Genomic DNA, 17,482 nt, shown 5'->3' on the forward strand with positions numbered 1-17,482 from the left:
TCTTTCTTACTCTTTTCTTTTTCTGCTTATGTTACTGGGAAAAATAGGGATGTTTGAAGTTATGTTAAAAGAAAAACAAATTCCTGTGATTCTGAGACATATAAAAGCGCCGTTCTGGTCAATCGCTAACTTTATACAAGGAAAATTACACACAATCTTGCATTCTTATAGGGACAGAAACATTTGAAAAGGAAGAACATAAATTTGGTCATTTGCTTTTAGACCTGTGAAAAATTGGTGAATAGAACTTCAAAATATTTTTGTAATATGTAATTATGTAATACATTTTGTCCAGAAGAGCTATTTCATTTAACTTTCAGATTTTTTTTAATGACTCTCAGAACCTTTGTAGATGCAGAATGAAGACAAACATGTTTTATGGTTAGAATTGTTTTTACTTACATCTGACCATTTGTGAAGACATTCTCTGAAACATTTTAATTCTATCCAATATGTTATGTATACATAATATATGATGCGTAGTACTTCTGGGAGATAACCTGAATAATTCACCTACAGTAATATAATCATGTTGCACTTCAGGTTATAAATGTTTTATTGCCATAATACATTGTCATATAACATAAAAAAACCCTAACATTTTAAATCAGTGAAGATGAAGGATTTGGGGTTTATGAATAATGATTCTGTTTATATTTATTGTACCTAAATTTCATTTTATATCTACTTATTTTATTAAACTATAGAAGTAAATGAAAAGTTGTGTTAGAGAACAGTACAAACCATTTAACTAAATTAATCTCTTAAATTTATCCCCTCCAATATAAATAGCTTTGTATACTTTAAGATGGAGTTGTTGGCTACTTCACAGGTAAGGAAATAAGTGTAAGGACAGTGCTTCTCCGAAGCCAGAAACAAATAAAGAGAACTGGCTTGCAAGCTGATTAAAAAAACGAGTGAGAAAAAATAAGGAATTCTCATTATTTTGAAAATTATGTTAAATTTCCAGAATTCTTAAACTCAAGTATGCTTTGTAACTTTTATAGCCAAAAGTTAGGTTGAATTATATGTGTGAGGAAACAGGGGCATCCATTACTATTTAACTAAAATGTCATGTGTGAGGAAACAGGAGCATCCATTGTTTTTTAACCAAGAGTCCTCTTAAATAACAGGAATAAGCCATTATTTCACATCTGCTGATCTTTAAAAAGGAAACACTGTCTTTATTAATTCTGAATGTGTCAGTTTGCATGACCTAAATAGAATTTTTCAGTGAGACCGTTTGTCATAGGGATTATCTGATGAACTTAGTATGCCTGGAAAGTTTATTTAACAGCTCATTTACCATTATAAAAAGATGCAGGTGAACCATGTAGTAAATGAATGCCTGGTGTCCCCTCTGGAAACCTCCAGTTTTATTTCTGGCAAATAAGTGGTGGCTGATTGGGCTAAAAAGTTATATGAAAATGGTTTTTTTGATCAGAATTTTTTTTCTTGGTTACAGGTTCATAACATGCCGTAATTACTATGAATTTCCTTTATTCTGTTTGATAGAATTTTTTTTTTTTTTAATCACACTGTTTACTTTTACTTAAATTTTGTTTTTGCAGTTTCGTTATGTTTTGTCACCAATGTTTGGCTACTATGGGCATTTCAAAAAAAGTAGGAGTTAAAAAGTAGGATTAAGAACTAGGAGTTGGTAAATAGCGAATTGGACTTTCAGAAGCTCAGTTGCAAAATTTCCATTGATTCACATTACTCAGAGCCAGGATATTATACAGTAGGTCCACAAGGAGGACCTAACATTCAATATTGGAAAACGTTCAATATTGGAACCTCTGACTGTCAGGTGTCCTTCTTGACTCTAGGGTGAGCACACAGACAACTGAAGGAATAATATCTCAGTTGATATTGACCAGAAATTAAACCAGAATAGGGAAATAAATCACAGGGGTAGCTAATTGCTTTTTGTTGTTCTAAAAAAAACCTTTTGTAGACGTCATAATATATCATTACATCTTAATTATATTTGTTCTAAGGAAGTGTTTATGTCCTATGGTGGTAGATATCAATGCTAGAATTTTGAAGAAAGATTTAACGTGTAGAAACATAATTTTATCATCTGAAAATTGTCTGGCAACACCAAAAAAATATTCAGTGTTTCCACCATACAATTCTGTGATGACTATTCAAGGTCACTTGTAGAACACAAATGTTTTACACTCACTATGTATTTAAAGAAGTAGTGAATGACAGAAGTAAAACTGATAGTCTAGTACATTTTGATAAAGCTTCGTAATATTTGTGAACTATCAACAGTGCAGAATAATGACAAAACTAGATGCTAACCCATAGTTTTTATTTCAGTAGAGCTTGAATTTCTAGGATTTACAAGAAGCCATATCACTTACGGGAAATTTTTGCCTGAATTTTCTTCACTGTATTGAGAGTGTTTAATCCAGCTCGTGTATGCCTGATAAATACATAAAATGAAGATGCTCTTTACCTTATTGAAGATGATCTTTACTTTAGAATCTTTTTGTTTGTTTTAACTTCCAGATCCATCTGCTCCACCAGCTCCATCTAATATCAGAATTGCCAATATCAGTGCAAGCAATGATGGGAGTGTAAATGTAATGATTACTTGGGATCTTCCAGAAGAGCCTGATATCCCAGTGCACCACTACAAAGTCTTCTGGAGCTGGACATATAGCAAATATGTAATCCCAGCTAAAAAAAAGAGAAGGAAGATTACCAATGGGGTAAGAAAGAAAATAGTAAATGAGACAGAAATATGGCTTATTTTTGACACAAAATAGAGTGTAAGTATAAAATATGTGATAAATTGCAATGATTTCAGCAGCTGGTAAAGTAGTGGTCTTAATTTTTAGTATCACCAACCCCATAAACAATTTTGATCTCTCGGTCTCTATCTTTCACTGAACTCAGGGAGAGAAGTAGACTTCTGCCTTAAAATGGAGGTAAATACTATAAGATTTTGCAGGAGACAGGAACAGAAAGTTAAATGCTGTTTGTCCTCTAAATTCAGGCTTATTTTATTAGTGCTTCTTAAAGATACAGTGCTTGTTTTATTTAAAAAGCCTAACATCATCTGTCACGTTGTTCTTTCACTATGCAAATAAAACTTGTGACACTATCATATAGAATAAGTCAGTATAGGTCCAAGGAAAAAACAAACGCAAAACTCGTTAAATAAGGTGCTGTACCAAATATCTGACACATTTCCATAGCAGCAAGTTCCTGTGAGTTTCTTGAATGATATATCAAATATTGCTTTACTGGAAAACTGTCTGTTGTGATATCCTTAAGCAGATTGCATATTATTTTAAAGTAGTTAATAAAAATAGAAATCAGCTACGGATAACAGGCTGAACTTAATTCTCAGTGCTCTTAATAAATGCGTTGTGAGAATTTGTGGGGTTTGGGTTTTTTTTTCATTTTTGTTTTCAACGGTTGAAACAAGTAGAAAATATCGACAAATGTACTGAATGTTGGATTTTAGCTGTCTTCAGACTGACTGTCTCTAGAAAAAGTTTTCAAAATTTCAATTTCTACACAGAAATTGGGGAATAAAAAGTTTAAATTTCTTTGGCTAAAATAATTTTGGCATAAGAAAAAGACTTGTAATATGTAAAAAAAACCCTTTAGTTTTGACCTAAACAATAGGTGTCTGTATTTGCCAAGTAATTGCCAAAGTTATGTAAACATCAAGAAGGTTAGTATTTTAAAAATGACACCGAAAGCAGTGTCCAATAAAATATATTTTTTAAAGAAAGGAAATTTTGCTCTGTTGAAATTTATACGTGAGTTTTCTTTTCTGATTTCAGGAGAGTAGCGTGCCTAAGATAACAGGCCTGCTTTTAATAAGGGCCTGTGTTTCAGTAATACCATAACTACTTTGTATATTTATTCTCCATTATAGGCCCAAAATTATGTGGTCCTGGAGGGACTCCAACCCAACAGCAACTACAACGTAGAACTGCAGGCAGTAACACGTTGGGGTCAGATACGCCTAAAAAGTGCTAAGGTTTCTCTCCATTTTAGCACGACTCAGGACACCAGGAATAATAGTGAGTAATTGTATTCAAACACCTGAATACTTTATCACTTCTTTATTTGGAATTTGAATGTTTTATATAATGATTTCTCAAATTAAAAAAAAATAATTTTCTTAAAGCTTTCTGTTTAATATCATAGTCATCCTGTCTTGGTGAAGTTGAGTAACCTTTTAATGTTAAATTTCTTATCTAAAAATTGGTGACAGTTTTTGCCTCTTTATCTTAGATCCTACTCACCTGAAATAAACAAATGCAATGAAAATGGAAGCATTTGCATGACTATGGTGTTAATATATTTTAAATGCAATATAGGTATAAATACTTACTATATTTGTCAGTGGCTGGAATAAAATCGTTTCTGTGTCTTTGTCTTAACTGGACAGTTTTAGCTTGCAATGCTCTTTAAAATCCTGACTATTTTGAGTAGCCCCTTAATTCAGATTCTTGGACCACACAAATATGTATCTACTATGAACGGATACAAAACATCAACTCTTCTATTAGGGAATCTAAAATGTTCTATGCTTGACAAGCAATGAATTCTCAAGAAATTATTGCACACTTAGGACCCACATTCAACTTAGAATCTTGAGATCTTTAGATGTCAGGTTGTTTCTTGTTAAGATCTTCTTTAAAACTTCACATGCTAAGTAATATAATTGAAAAGCATATCTGAATCTGAAAGTAAACCATGATTCTTAGTCTTAGTTAAATGCTATTTGTATAATTATAATACAATACCAAGTTACTGCCCCAACTGCTGATGTGTCTCTGATTAACCAATACAGCAAAATTCTGATAATAAGATGTTAAAGAATATAATTTTAAATATCCTGACTCCATTTCATTTTGCATCCATTTACCTTCTTTTTTTAAAAGTACACTCAAAGTTTAAACTTTACTTGTCGCCATTTTCATAACATAACTGTAATTACTCTCACCCTAACTAATCAATTGCTATTGTTGCTGGACCCTTCTGCAAGCATATTCAGTTTGGATATACATAAAATATTTTAAAGTAGTTGTTAGCTATGACAGACCTTCATATCTACAGTTGCTTCCCATTTTAATGTACCAAGAAGATAAAATAGACCTAAACTTAGTTCTTTTTCCCATACTAAGCTCACTTTTACTGCCTTTTTGGTCCATCTTAAGAGACAGCAGAAGGCCAAGTTTTCATCTCTTCAATACACTGAGTATTTGCTTGAAATCCATACCAGAATATGAGCTTGAATCTCCACAGTGTGTATACAAGGCAAGTTTGGGTTAAATCCTTAGTGAAACCCAGTGTAGGTGAATATGAGTTCTGCCCTTTCCACACTGGCTCTCCTAGATTGCACCTGTGCTTTCTGACATCCTCTAGGAAAGTGACCTAGCTTGCACGATTGTGCATGATATCAAAAGCTTCCTTGAGTTACCACATTTAGTTTTCCTTTTTTTCTGTATGTACACAGGAGATGTAATAGAAGAAAAACTACAGTGGGAAATGGGTGTTTAATTCCAGTACATTCAGCCACTGAGCTCAACTAGAAGCATATCATTGGTGTTTATGAGAGATGTTCTCATTTTGCTGAGTATTTTCCTAAGAATTTTTTGTTGGTTTTTCTTCTCTTTTTTCTTTTTTTTTTTTTTTCCTTCTGCAAAGCACATTTTGCTAGATAAACAAGCAAAAATTTCCTTTTTTTTTTTTACACTACCCTCTCCTCCCCGGGTCTTTTTGTCTCTTCTGATTAGAAGTTTCTGTGAAGTTCTGGATCTCAGTGCTAAACTTCAAGGTGTTTAGTTTTCAGTCCAATCATCTTGACTGGCATTTCACCAGATTACATCACAGCTCTGAGAAAGAACATGTAACTGAGTTTACTTTACATCAGGTCACAAGAGAAGGCTGGTGTCTGGATTCCACCTGAGTCTGAGGCTGAGCTGTGTGCTGGTAACTGGGATGAAATTCTAGGTGCCATTATACACACCTAGCCAAAGGGACATTGGGCAAGCTGTTGAGTTTTTTTGTCTCATTTTACTATGAGAATATCTTTATAAACTTTCCCCTCTTGGGAGCAGGGATAATTAATCAACTGATGTTTGTCAAGCTTTATTGCTAGTCCTGGCATTAGGTCAGAGCATCATAGTCTTTAAACATTATAGTAAATAAAGACTTTCTTTATAACAAAAACCCTCTAAACTGAAGCTGAGTAATTAAGATTAGACTATGTCGGTTTTGGTACCATTCTATAGTTACTGTGAGAAACCCTTTCGCTGGTAGTGCTGTATCAACTCTGCATGGTCTCACTAATGGTCTGTCTCTCATGGTCTGTATCACCAATGGGTTTGTGTTGGGAGAGGAAGATTTTTGTTTCACTTTTCCCTCTGCAAAACATTGTGTTTTTCAGAATCTGATGCAGGTCACATCTGATTTATTACTTACAAATCCTTTCTCTCAAGTATGTAGTTAATAATTTGCCACTTCCTAATTATTAAATCTTTACTTTTCACTTAGGTGTATTATTGAATTAAATACAGCTTTTTTTGTTAATCTGATGCAAATATTGTCCACTTAATCAGAACTGATATATTTGCAAGTGTGCAATGAAAATGCAGTTTGAATCAGCATCACTGCCTTTTCAACTGAAAATATCTAGAAATACTGTCAGCTCTGCTAAATGTTGATGAAATGTTGCCAAACGAAATGCTTGCTGAAGGACATCCCGTTACCATTGCTTGTTGGAGGCTAGGCACATAACACCAAGGGAATCGCTCAAAGTTAATTCTGCTCTTACAATATTTTCCTAAGCATTCACTGTTCACTGTTGGAAACAGGAAAGTGGGCAAGAAAGATCTTTAATCTGACCAGAGTGTTCTCATATAGCATACCAAAAGACTATATTTACTTTGATGTAATAACCACATGTGGCACTCTCTGGGTTACAGTCAATGCCATCCTTGGGTTTTGTGTATATTCAAACACTGCACAAATACAAGACCAGGAATGATTATACAGAACTACTGCTAGACACTGTGCCTGTTTAAAATGTGTTAACATTTCTTGTTCTTGAGGATATAAATACGCTCCCTTTCCTTATTATTATTTTGAAAATTTACAGAGCATTTTCATATTAAAATATATTTATCTTTTTCTCTCTCTGTCCAAAATATTTTTTTGACTGAATTTCAAACAAATTATATGCTTTTCAACCATGATGGGCAGTTTGTTCTTCATATTAATTTCATTTAGATAACACACACAAATAAGATAGTTTGGATTAAAGATAGTATTATTTTCTGAATTCCAGCACTGTTAACATAGTCATTATACGGCACTGTACTTAAATAAATAATTCCTGATTGTTCTGTGTATTGCAGAGGAACAGACATCTTCTGCTGGGAAACCCCAGAAAGGACTGGTAGATCCCTACCCAACATTTCAAAGAAGAAAAACCACTCGTTTTCTTAAAATTGGAACTCCTTTCTATCAGGACAATCAACTTCAGGTCAAAGTCTACTGGAAGAAGACAGGTTTGTCAAATTTTTATTTTACTATTTTTTCTAAGGAGGAAGTCTCATCAACTTCCTCAAAGTTGTAGAACATTGATACAATACAATGAACCTTGTACAATCATTCAAAGTTAAATCCTACACCCATCCTTCCTTCCCTTCACCTTCATGTTAGAGTGAAACATTGCCTCTCCTCTTCGTGTTATGGGTGTGTAAATGTCTGGCAGAGAGAAGTGACGTGAATCAGCTATCCAAAAATTACAGTCAGTCATTTGGGACACTGAATCTTCCCAGAGCTGAGATAATTTTTAGTTCGATGGAAGTTGCTTTCTAAAGTTTTAAATAGGGAAGCAGAATGTTCAACAGAGCTTTTGTGGCTATGAATGTTGTCTCCCTGGAGTGTGGTTGGAGGATCTCAAGCACATACAGTTCCAGGGCAGATTTGCAGCTGATGCCACTGCAGTATCACTTGTTGGACTTGTGAGTTGAGAAATGAGTCAGGAAGTGGAAGTACATGGAGATCATGCAGTGGTGTCACAAAAACTAAACTGTAGTTTGAACCACAAAATTTAGAGTTGTACTGGCTCATGTTAAGGCCACAATAGGCTTTATGCCAAACTTTATCAGTCACCTTGAATTACAACAGGATGAATAGTTGGCCACAACTACTGGAAAAATTTTTAAGTTGGTTTTCTACTAGGCTGCATGCACCCTTCTGTTTTTTGGAAAAATCTAACAACAATTTTGTGTTTAAGTCTTCCAGTCTAAAGGAAAATACCATAAATTTTAAGTGTCTAATCAGATTCAGAAATCAAAAAAGGGATTTTCCTTTCTTGCCCTCTAGGAGCATATAGGTTGTTACACATTGCTCCAGCTTAGCCATAACAGGTTCATATGCTGTTATTTGAAAATGTGCTAACACTGTTAGTGTCTTAACTTGGAGCAATCTACATATGTAGCAGTAGCACATGTATAAAATCCATTCAATTTTTGTGTTTGAAATAAAGGGCTACAAAATGGATAATAACCTTTGCTTCTGGAATTTTTCAAAGAATTTTAGAAATATTTAAGTTCTTTTGAGTTTAGCTGTATGCAGCACCACCTTGAACGAGAAAAGACTATATAACCATTCAGTTATGCTATATAACATAAGAATAAGTCACACGGGATGGTGAAGATTGTGAGCGGTATCTTTTGCTTAAAAAGTGCCTGCCTGTTTGAATGGTTACCTTTCTAGCCCTGCTATAGCAAATACTTTCAAATCAAATGATTATTCCTCCATAAAATCTGTAAGCTTTGGCTCAGCCTGACTACATATACATTTTAAATATTTGTACCTATCTTGGCTATGCTAGTTTTCTTTTTTCTAGCTTTCCCCATTATATTTCATTTTTGCCTAATTTCATGGAAAGCTGGAATAATTTAAAGTTTAAATAAAAGTTGAGGCATTTTTAATTGTGAATACTAAGTTTACCTAACAATATGCTTTTGGTTATCCAAAGTGAGATTTATATATTCTGAGCTTGAGACCGATCCCCTTAAGCTTTAGCCTTCTGGAAGTAAGATGTCAACTTCTTGTCCAACTCCTTTTATAGTCAGAAAAGAAAAGCGGGTGACTTCTGAAGCAATTCATCCTACACAGCAGCTAAATCATTCTCTAGAGATATCTCTCTTCCTTACTGAGTACAGAAGGGAGCTAGACAACTCATTTATAGAAGGCTTAGAGATGCCTAATGTCTCTCTGTGAGCTAAGGTTCAATTCTGAGCAGTTTGAACTGAAAAAATTGAGGGACAGGATTCAAAGATGAGGAGACTATGATGTCTCCCACAGGTGTAAGGCCGGGTTGTGCAACTCACAGTCCACAGGCAAGATTCAGCCCAGTGGAACAATCGATCCAGCTGCAGCCCTTTTCCTGCCAGCCTGTTTCTAGAAGAAAGATTATGTGTCCTATGACCAAAATGCCAGCGCTCCTAGTGAAATTCACCTTACTTTTCCAAATTCACTGTTATAGTTAATGGAGGGAAAATCATGACCAGTACAGCAATATTCATTTTGTTCCAAAGTAGATCTCTTGAACTAGGTGTCTACTAATTATAATGATAACTTGAATATCGAGCTTATAAGTAGATGTTACAATGTAGGTACTTAAATGTTGACTTCTAAATCTGGAGCTGAATCCCACAGTGTTACATATCTGGAAATAATATTTGTAGTAAAAGTTATAAATGCCTATAGAAAGAAATAAGGTAGTCGGCATTCTCATACTGGCTGAGACAAGAGGTAATTAAGATTACATGAAGTCAGGGAATATGTTATAGCTTGGAAATAACAGTGTTTGGAAGTGGTGTAATCTCCACAATTGGAGATCTTCAAAGACAATATGGCACAGATCTGTTAGAAATGACATGGATTTACATACTGTCACCTTGTGCCAGGTTGAGTTCCTGAGCTGCTGGCTGCCCAGCTGACTTCTCTTGTGTGAACCTGTGTACATCCAGTTATATAAGGGGGACGCCCAGATGTCCATTTTGGTCGCGTGGTGGGAGCAAGCTCTGTCACATGCACTAGGGTGTTTAGGTATATGCCCCAGCCATGCAGTGGAAGTTGCCTTCATTTTTCTCACATAACGAACAGTGATAGCAAAGGTGTGTCAGGAGGGGCAGAATATGGCAGTTTGTCACACTTACTTCTTTGTTTTCTTTTTTAAAAAGAAGATATCTGTGTTCTGAGTGACAGCATATGCAGTAATTCAGCAGGAGCCCTTGCCTCATGTGGAACTGAAATATAGCCAGTTACCTCCTCCTGAGAAGCCAGCAGCTTCTATAAGCTCTTACAGGAGTTTGGAGGTTATGCAGTATATGGATGAGGTACTGACTGTAAATTTACTAGTGACAATTTACTGCAGAGCAAGTCTTTTTCACCGTGCAAGGAACACAGCAGGAGAAGTATATTGGCTGTGTCTTATCTTTATAAAAGGCAGGAGTTACTGGAGCCAGCTGCGTTGGGAACTGCACCCACACGTCTTTCTCCTTTATGAGGGAGTTGTAGGAGGTATAAGAGTGCAGCAACTATAATAGGAAATACTGAGAGAGAATTTACCTCAGCCTGCTCTATGGCCTAGCATCTAGGCTATTTTCTTTGCGGTTAGGCAATCAGAGTTCAAATCCTTCCTGACAGGGAATTGACCTCTTTGTCTTATACGTGGTGGGTAAAAACAGGAATCCCTGTTAATTGCTCTAATATTCTCATTATTTTGTAGTTTGCTATTAAAAACAACACTTTTTTTGGTACAGCAACACAGCCATTCTATAGTCCTAAATTAGGATGTGTGACTTTAAAACAAATAAAAATCAAAAAAAATCATGAAACCGTGTGAAATAAGTATATTGATAATGGTAAGAGTTTCCATGACATAAAAAATAATTCAAGAAATACGAGTCTCAAGCTTGAATATGTTGGAAATTTGTAAATTAAGCAAAATTTCAACTGGTTGTAGCAATCTTTGCTTTGTCTGGCTTGATTTTCAAGTTTTTTTGTACTTTCCGTGATGGACTTCATGGACCTAACAAGAGATGGTTGCAGTGGTAATGAAATAAATACGTTATTTAGATTTTGGATTTTTTTAAGATGAAGACATTTAAACCGGTATGATATGTTGATATAGAATGTCTTTTAGCTGTAATGAAAACTTTAACAACTACTGAAACAGCAGTCTTTCACTTTGTAAGAATGTTACTAATTTTCTATAGTAATAGCTACTTAGAAATTTTTGTTGTATTCCTGAATTCAGTGGCCCTACCATTCTACTTAGACCTGAGATTTTTTTTTTATTTCTGTCCAAAACCGAGATGGCTCTACAGAAGAGTTTTGTACTGCCCCCCAACACTGTAGCATGACAGCATACCACAGATTACAGAAACAAACAGAAGGAAAGACTTGTGTGGATTTCTTGCAGTCTCAGACCACTTAAGAAACACAAATGTGTTTCTAAGGTTGTTTTAGATTATTACTTTACTTTCATTGGTCCTTTGTTAGCTGAGAAATTGCTTTGCTTTTGAATTTGAACCATTTTACTCGCTAAAAAGGACAGAATAGAGTCATAGAATAATTTAAATGAGTTGGAAGGGACCTACCTCTGGAGGTCAGCTAGTCCAACCATCTGCTCAAAGTAGAACTCTGAAGTTAAATCAAGTTCAGTCCTATTTGTAAGGCCCTATGACAGATGTTGTTATTGTTTTCTGATTGACAGGGAATTTGTCCTTTATGAATATCAGGCTGCAGAGGCCACCTAGAGGTTTATTGCAATGTACTTAAGATTTCCAGATTGTACGATGATGTCTCTTGACATTCAAAGATAGTTCTTCCATTACTACGAAGAAGATGTATTCCTCAGTGTCATTTGCAGATGTGCCTCTAGGAAGCCAGTGAAAGACCACAATGATGACATCAGGGCTGAAGCTCTTGGTTTTATATCATCCCTCTGGACAGAATTCATCAGACCTCTATCCTGTGCAACAGCTGCAATAGAGGGCGTGTTGCAAACTATTACTCAACTGGCTTTATTATACAGTAAAGAAGTGATTGCTTATCAGTAGTCAGAAACTGAACACAGTATTTGAGTTAAAGTCTGAGTAAGTGGATGGAAGATCCTATTTCCCTATATATGCATCATGATGTGCCGCAGTTTGGTAGCAGGAAAGACTTATTTAAGCCTGTTCCTCAAGTGTAATTTCTTAAGTCCCATTAGCTTCAGTAAGCATGAGGCATGACTGGAATGCAGGATCTGGACTTCACATTAAAATAAATCTCTTTCTGAAATAATCTTTCAGTTTGAATGCTTCGGTATGCTGGCAATAATAACTTTACTTCAGGATGTATGCTAGCAAAAATAACTCCACACTTCAAGCAGTACAAGGTGCTTAGCAAATGCACATAATTTTGCTAGACAGAGTCATCACAAAAACATATTGTAATTATATGAATACAATAGCTTCTTTCTGAAAGAAGAAAATGTCTTTCACTTGCTGCCTCTGACTTAGGCCTGGGATTAGAGAAACATAGTACATTCCTTAAACAGCATGAATTCCACTTTTGTAAATGAAGAGAAGAACTTGCTTGTGGCTAGATTTTTTGGCCATCTCGACTGTGTGAAATTAGAAATTATGTGCTATTTGTGTCAAAGAGTGGCATCAACTTAAACAAATCACTTTTAACTCCTTGGTGCTGGAGGCACAGAGTACCATCCATTACCAAGAATGGATGCACTCTGAACCCCCTACTTAAAAGGATTAGCTAATTAAGATCCTCAGTATCTTGTGCAGTAATCAAGACTGAAAGTGTAAAAATAAGAAGATCCTTATGTTTCCTCTGTTCCTCAGTGGTTTGGCAACTAGAGAGCTGAGGTTTTGGACTTTGCACTTGCTGCAATAATTATAATCCATGAAAATATTAGAATGTAATTTAGTATGATGATTTCTTTCCAAAGCAACATGTCACAATAATATTTTCTATTATTCTGCCTTCACTACTGTTTTCTTAGTGCCTGTTATTTGAGTATAATGTAACTCTCCTTGCTCAGGTAAAGCTTTAGTTTCCTTCACTTTTCTTTGAATGAAGCCTATGAGCATTTACGTCCCCTGTTAAAATTAAACATTTAAAGTACTTCTAGATATTTAAAATCAATATATCTGCCCCTTGGTTTTGCTTAAAAAGACAAATATTTAAAATGCATTAAGACTTGGCTTCAGGCTTCTTTCTTTGTGTTTCTGGTAAATGCTAAAGCAGAAAAAAAAAAAGAACACTTAAGACAGGGAGAGGCAAAGAATCCTCCATTGTCTGATAAATCAACCAAACAAGAATAACGAATTAAATTACAGGAAAGAATAAAATGCAAGGCAAGGCAAAGCAAACAGAAAGCTGCCACGAATGCTTTTAAAACCAGATCTTAGGAAAACAAAATTAACTTTCACTTAGTTCAGGGAGATAAATGAAGTGACTGTATGTGCTGACTCTTTGTTTGCAATAAGGTATTTCATATGGCAGGTTTTAAAATAATTGAAAGCTTTCCCCGTGTTATCCTATGGTCCTTTCTCACGGAACTAGTGCCATTGAAGCTAATGAAACCCCTTGCCAGTTGGAGTTTCTAGCTGTTATTGTAAAGAATTCAGCAGTAGTTGCTTAACACTAAGGAATTATTTGGTTTGGTACTAACTGTTGCACTAGGAAGATCAGTGTTTGAGCAGCTGGCCATTTTCTAATTATAGATACTTAAGCAGTAAAATATTTGTACTTGAAGGTATCACTGCGGTCCAGATGGTTCTTTCAACAAGAAGACCTCACTGTTAATTATAGTGAAGTATACACCAATATATTTCCCTCATATTTCTGTGCGAATACAGAGACATTGGCTCAGCAGAGGCTGATTGTGTGGGTACACATAATTGCATTTGTATTTAGGGGTTTAATTAGTAGAGCTGGCCCCAAGCAGAGGAATCTTTGACTAGATCAACTCTTCAGAAATTCACAAGTAGACATTACATAATTTTGCTTTTCCACATGTGCTACAGCTGACTCAGATGCCTGTATCCTATGGGCTTCCCCAGCGTCCTGCCTGGGGAGGTAGTTAATGCTGTCAGCTTTAACTATTGTGGGAAATTATTCCAGAGTTAAAAGAATATCCTGTCAGAAGTATCCTCTGTGTAATTCCTACTCCTCCCTAATTTTGTCTTACATAGGCCTAATGTAGATCCAGGAATAAAATTTTTGTTATCCCATTGCTGTTTTTTAAAATCTCTTTGCCTTTTTGCTGCCTGGAGAGACTGAAAAGGGGAGCATCTGACCATCTCCAGTTGGACTTTATAAACTGACTACAGGACTTGGACTATTTGGTTTATGTCCAAATGTGACGAGCTAACAATACTTAAAATGTGGTGGTGGGAGTCATGAAAAACATCAATAATACAATTTGGTAGAGCAGATAGTGTACAACTTCTCCAATAGTATGCAATTGGTTAGTGAGACAAATAGTAAAGTTTTAAAATCACATTTACAATAGGGGCAACCTCAGTGGCATCTCCCCTGCAAATGGGACAATATTGGGGATTCTTTTGAAGGGCACAGTTTACTGCATTTCTTCATGTTTCCGCAGGAACAACAGAAAACCATTACTGAATGCCTTTCACTTGCTTCCAAACCTCCATACCTTTCAGGATAGGTGGTTAAAGCTCTTGGTGTGAGAGACTTAAGGGCAAGTCTGTCCAATGATTAGTCCCAGGAATGTAGTTGGAACTGACTCAAGTCTGCCAGGAAATCAAATATCAGAAGCCAATTCAGAACTGCCCGCTGTGGTCCCAGAGCTCAGACAGCACAGAAGACTGATTTTGCTTAGCAGGCACCCACTGATGTCTGCTGAAGGCAGATTGTGGCTGTACTGGACTGTTTTGGTCCAAAACATTCATCAAACTAGTTCTAACACTTTGTATGGTTCATCCACTTATTGCTTCATTTTAAAATTTACATAGTGTATGTTCTTCACAAGGCCTCAGTATGACGTGAATCATACTCCAGAACACCTTTAATAATTGTGAAAGTCTATTTAATTTGACTTAATTTATGCATTTTAAAAAGTCATCTTTTTATTCTTAAACTTAATAACTGAATACAAATTTAATAATGATTTGTTTTGAACTTACATTAAAAGTTCAAATAGAAATGTAATTGCAAATTACCTGGTCCATGAGTGCAGTCCAAAGATAGACCTTCATTATGTGGGATGAGTACCTGCGGTCAGACTGCAGTTACACGTTCAATATTGCATTGCGAAATCATTTATCAAGACTTAACTCACTTCAAGGCATTGAAAAAATTAACTGGCCAACTAATAAATAAACTCTTACCTGATTTTTAATTAGAATCATAGAATCACAGAATCATTAAGGTTGGAAAAGACCTCTAAGATCATCGACTCCAACGGTCAACCCAACACTACCATGCCCACTAAACCATGTCCCTAAGCACCTCATCTACTCGTCTTTTAAATACTTCCAGGGATGGTTACTCAACCACTTCCCTGGGCAGCCTGTTCCAAGGCCTGACCACTCTTACAGTAAAGAAATTTCTCCTAATGTCCGGTCTAAACCTTCCCTGGCGCAACTTGAGGCCATTTCCTCTCGTCCTATGGCTAGTTACTTGGCAGAAGAGACCAACACCCACCTCACTACAACCTCCTTTCAGGTAGTTGTAGAGCGTGATAAGGTCTCCCCTCAGCCTCCTCTTCTCCAGGCTAAACAGTCCCAGTTCCCTCAGCCACCCCTCATAAGACTTGTGCTCCAGGCCCTTCACCAGCTTCGTTGCCCTTCTCTGGACACGCTCCAGCACCTCCATGTCCTTCTTGTAGTGAGGGGCCCAAAACTGAACACAGTATTCGAGGTGCAGCCTCACCAGTGCTGAGTACAGGGGCACGATCACCTCCCTACTCCTGCTGGCCACACTATTTCTGATACAGGCCAGGATGCCGTTGGCCTTCTTGGCCACCTGGGCACACTGCCGGCTCATGTTCAGCTGGCTGTCAACCAGCACCCCCAGGTCCTTTTCCTCCGGGCAGCTTTCCAGCCACTCTTCCCCAAGCCTGTAGCGTTGCCTGGGGTTATTGTGGCCGAAGTGCAGGACCCGGCACTTGGCCTTGTTGAACCTCATACAGTTGGCCTCGGCCCATGGATCCAGCCTGTCCAGGTCCCTCTGCAGAGCCTTCCTACCCTGGAGCAGATCAACACTCCCACACAGCTTGGTGTCGTCTGCAAACTTACTGAGGGAGCACTCGATCCCCTCATCCAGATCGTTGATAAAGATATTGAACAGGACCCGCCCCAAAACTGAGCCCTGGGGAACACCGCTCGTGACCGGCCGCCAACTGGATTCTTCAGGAAAAAATATGTTTTCAAAAACAGCATCTTTGTGTTCCTTCAATATTATCTGTCTACCCAGTACACAGTTTTCTACATTTCTTATTACTCGAGTATTACCACAACATATAAAGTTAATTATTTTAACAGCAAATGCAGAAATTTATATATATGCATATATATATATACTGTCACTAAGATTGTCAATGGCAATGTCTGTTGTTAGGCAGTCTGAATAACTGAGGGATAAAATGGCATGCTTTTTACCATCCAATTCTTCCCCTCCTTTCCCCAAACTGTATCACTAGGTCACATTCAGTCAAAGCTTTGTCTTATATGCTTACACTATCATACTTGGAGCAATCCTACCATTCCTACTGTGAGTAAAAAGATACTGAGGTACTGCAGTTTAGCAAGATACCTTTCACCAGCTATGGGGTAATAACTGCTCATGAGTGCTCTCTTAGCCTGCCAAAGTTCTGAAGTAAAATATTTAGCTTATGATCCAGGGAAGGTTATCAGCAGCGAGTCATCATGCTCATGGTGAAGGTGGTTTAAACTAATGAGTGCCCTCTTTTAAATTGGGTCAATTTTCCTCCACATGCCTCTTTTTAACCTGTATTGTTTAATTAGCCTAGTTTATAAGGTGGCCATAAAACCAGTTGCATAAACACTACAGACAGGGAAGGAAACTGGACTAGTTGAATGAGTAGCTAGAGTTGGAGGGAAAGACACCAAAAAAGGGTATCTGATACTGAAATTTTAATCTAAATTTAAAGATGTCACATGTATGCGACTGATGGATAATGAGTTCTTAAACACCAGTTGCTTTTTACTCCTGTGACCATAAACTGAATATAAAAATATCCATAGTAGTCTAGACCAAAGGTCCATCCCACCGGGTATTCTGTTGTTGTCAGCGGTCAAAAGCAAATCCAAAGGAACATAAGAATAGGGCAAGCGTGTAATGATACTTCTGCAGATTATTGTCCCAGCTTCAGACAACTTCTAGTTCATGGGATTTCCCAAGCCCAATGTGATTTCATTGCATT

The 17,482-nt window shown here is 36.6% G+C and overlaps 1 protein-coding gene across 2 annotated transcripts in view; it reads left to right on the forward strand.

The window, feature by feature from the left end:
• ANOS1 (anosmin 1) overlaps positions 1–17,482 on the forward strand; it is a 137,904-nt gene that overhangs the window by 103,942 nt on the left and 16,480 nt on the right. For both annotated transcript variants that reach the window (XM_075135522.1, XM_075135605.1), the window contains exons 7-9: positions 2,521–2,723; positions 3,905–4,052; positions 7,398–7,550. In XM_075135522.1, coding sequence (XP_074991623.1) covers positions 2,521–2,723; positions 3,905–4,052; positions 7,398–7,550 — 504 coding nt within the window. The remainder of the gene's footprint in view (positions 1–2,520; positions 2,724–3,904; positions 4,053–7,397; positions 7,551–17,482) is intronic.

The sequence above is a fragment of the Calonectris borealis genome, chromosome 1 (assembly GCF_964195595.1).
Source record: "Calonectris borealis chromosome 1, bCalBor7.hap1.2, whole genome shotgun sequence".
NCBI lineage: Eukaryota > Metazoa > Chordata > Aves > Procellariiformes > Procellariidae > Calonectris > Calonectris borealis.